At 50.5% G+C, this 2,655-nt stretch overlaps 1 protein-coding gene across 7 annotated transcripts in view; it reads left to right on the plus strand.

Annotated features, from left to right (window-relative positions):
* Gbf1 (golgi brefeldin A resistant guanine nucleotide exchange factor 1) overlaps nt 1-1,676 on the plus strand; it is a 138,672-nt gene extending 136,996 nt beyond the window's left edge. For 4 of the 7 annotated variants that reach the window (XM_029545453.1, XM_021205673.2, XM_021205666.2 and 1 more), the window contains one exon: nt 824-1,676. In XM_029545453.1, coding sequence (XP_029401313.1) covers nt 824-1,104 — 281 coding nt within the window. In that variant the 3' untranslated portion in view covers nt 1,105-1,676. The remainder of the gene's footprint in view (nt 1-823) is intronic. The other 3 variants (XM_029545443.1, XM_029545450.1, XM_029545460.1) reach the window with 1 other exon arrangement.
* The last annotated feature ends 979 nt before the right edge of the window (nt 1,677-2,655 follow it).

Genomic DNA, 2,655 nt, shown 5'->3' on the forward strand with positions numbered 1-2,655 from the left:
AGATACACTGGGATGAGATACACTGGGATGAGATACACTGGGATGAGATACACTGGGATGAGATACACTGGGATGAGATACACTGGGATGAGATACACTGGGATCAGATACACTGGGATGAGATACACTGGGATGAGATACACTGGATGAGATACACTGGGATGAGATACCTGCTTAAGGTCTGCAGGCTTGGGGAGAGGGCTGAGTCAGGGGCCTGCCATGAATGTACAAAGGCTGCCTATCTGGGGTGCAGGAAACATCCAGACCAAAACTGACTGATTAAGGAGAACTTTGAAGAAGGTAAGGTAGACACAAGGTAGCTAAGTACTAAAATGAGTTTGCTTTTATACGGACAGATGAATGCATTTTGTTATATCTTTATCATTTGGTAGCCAATTTTAAGTTTTGTTTTGTTTTTTTAAAGATGTATTTATTTTATGTAAGTACACTGTAGCTGTCTTCAGACACCAGAAGAGGGCATCAGATCCCATTACAGATGGTTGTGAGCCACCATGTGGTTGCTGGGAATTGAACTCAGGACCTCTGGAAGATCAGTCAGTGCCCTTAACCGCTGAGCCATCTCTTTAGTCCCTGGTAACCAATTCTATAATTAGAGTTTGTATTTAGAGGCAAAACAAAAACTTGAGCTTTATTTTTTTTTTAATTTATTTTTCCATGTGGCATGAATTTTGAGAGGAAGCGCCCAACATTATAGCCTGGAAGAGGAATAGGGAGGAACATAGATTTAGTAAGTCCACTAGGAGCTTGAGAGTTCTCTCATGCCAATCAGAAGTCTGACTACACCCACTGCTGCTCTTCACAGACTCAGAGAAGCCCGAGAGTACCCGAGCTCCCAGTAGTAGCTCCCCCGGATCGCCAGTGGCCTCTAGCCCCAGCAAACCGAGTCCTGCCCAAGAAGGACCTCCCCCACTGACCCAGCCCCCTCTAATCCTACAGCCCTTGACCTCCCCACTGCAGGTGGGGGTACCGCCCATGACTCTGCCCATCATCCTCAACCCTGCACTCATTGAGGCCACCTCCCCGGTGCCTCTCTTAGCTACACCCCGCACTACAGACCCCATCCCCACCTCTGAGGTCAACTAAGGCGGGTCCTTCAGAGATCAGGACCGTCCCTTCCTATCAGGTGTTCGAGGCCCTGCTTCCAGTCTCAGGGGCTGCAGAAATCTTCAGGCCCAAAGCAAGCTGCTGTTGCTACTACTTGATGGGGAAATGACAACTTTTATAGTCCCTGCTGGGATCCACTCCAGGCTGCGAGACTCTTCCTCTGCCGTTCATTCCTGAGCTTCCAAGCTGAGAGTGGATGCAGGCAGAACCTGTAGCCTCTGCCTCCAGCCTGGCATCCATGGGGAGGCATAGAGCCAACCCTGCTGTGCCAACCCTGCAGTGCCTGCCATGTGCCCCCTGCCAGGTTGGGCATTAGAGCCAAGCCCAGCCACTCTGCACTTTGTTCCTCTCTATCCAGTCCCCTCAGTCCTGGGCCGCCGCCTCCAATTCTTCTTCCTTCATTAAATAGTTGGTCAGCTTGGAGTTGCTTGGCACCACGGAGGGTGGACAGATAGGACTCAATGGGGGGGTCTGCCCACAGGAGCATGTACATATGGAAAATGATAACAGTGGACTTTTTATGATGTAATAAATGTCTTAGTACCAACTCATTTCCTTCCCCGCTGGTTTTCTTTTGAATTTGTGTCAGGCACTGTGTTGTTGGGATATCCTTCCTGTCCAGGGCTTGCTTAGGCCTTGGAGAAACAGGTAAAGTGAAGCTGAGCTCATCAGCTGTGAGGTCTGACCCACCTGACTCCAGCCATCAGTCAGAGGCTCCTCCCTTCCCACTGCCATAAAGGAGCTGTGTCAGCAGCTTAGGCAGTTCCATCCCTGTGTTAAGAGAGACCCTTTAAGAAAGCTTGCCAGGCCATGGAGCAGGTGACTCAGAGCAGGTGAGGTCTTCCAGAAGTTTTCTTCCCAATGAGCCTCTGAGAGTTGCCAGGCTGGCCAGGTGCAGAGACATCCCGCCCACAGATGCAGCCGTGTATTTCTGGACATAAGCTATCAGTCTGACCCCAGACAAGTGGGACCCTGCCCACAACCTCCATCTACCATCTGCCCCAGTTACTCTATGTGATTGAAGGACCAAGGCACAGGGTTGGGATTCTAGGGATGGCAGCGTGCCTCAGGCAGAGCTTACCTAGTGGTTCTGACTCCAGCCAGTCCTGGGGACGGGAGTCTGGGACCTTTGGGTGACCAGCTAACCTTGCACTTGCAGCACTTGAGGCTTTCCACCTGACATTGATGCCCAGCTATCTATACAGTGCCTAGGCTCCTTTGCTTGGCACTTGCACATTGCCGGAATTTAGAGCCTGTAACTATCTCACTCAAGTATAGAAAAGAGCGCCTGAGAAATGGGAATCCCCTTCTGTGGGGAAATATTCATAAAACCTAAACTAGTTTATCTTCTCATCCAAGTCCAGACCAGGCCTAGTTTCCACATGAATCAGAAGCCTTGCCCAACCCTGCCCCTGAGAAAATCAGGAGCAAGTACCCAATGGGTGGTATAGAAAAGCCAGAGTCTACAGCCAGCTGGACACTGGGGCTCTCGCAAAGCCCCAGCGTCTCTTCTCCTTTCTGAGCCCTGTG

Source organism: Mus pahari, chromosome 1 (assembly GCF_900095145.1).
Source record: "Mus pahari chromosome 1, PAHARI_EIJ_v1.1, whole genome shotgun sequence".
In the NCBI taxonomy this organism is placed as follows: domain Eukaryota; kingdom Metazoa; phylum Chordata; class Mammalia; order Rodentia; family Muridae; genus Mus; species Mus pahari.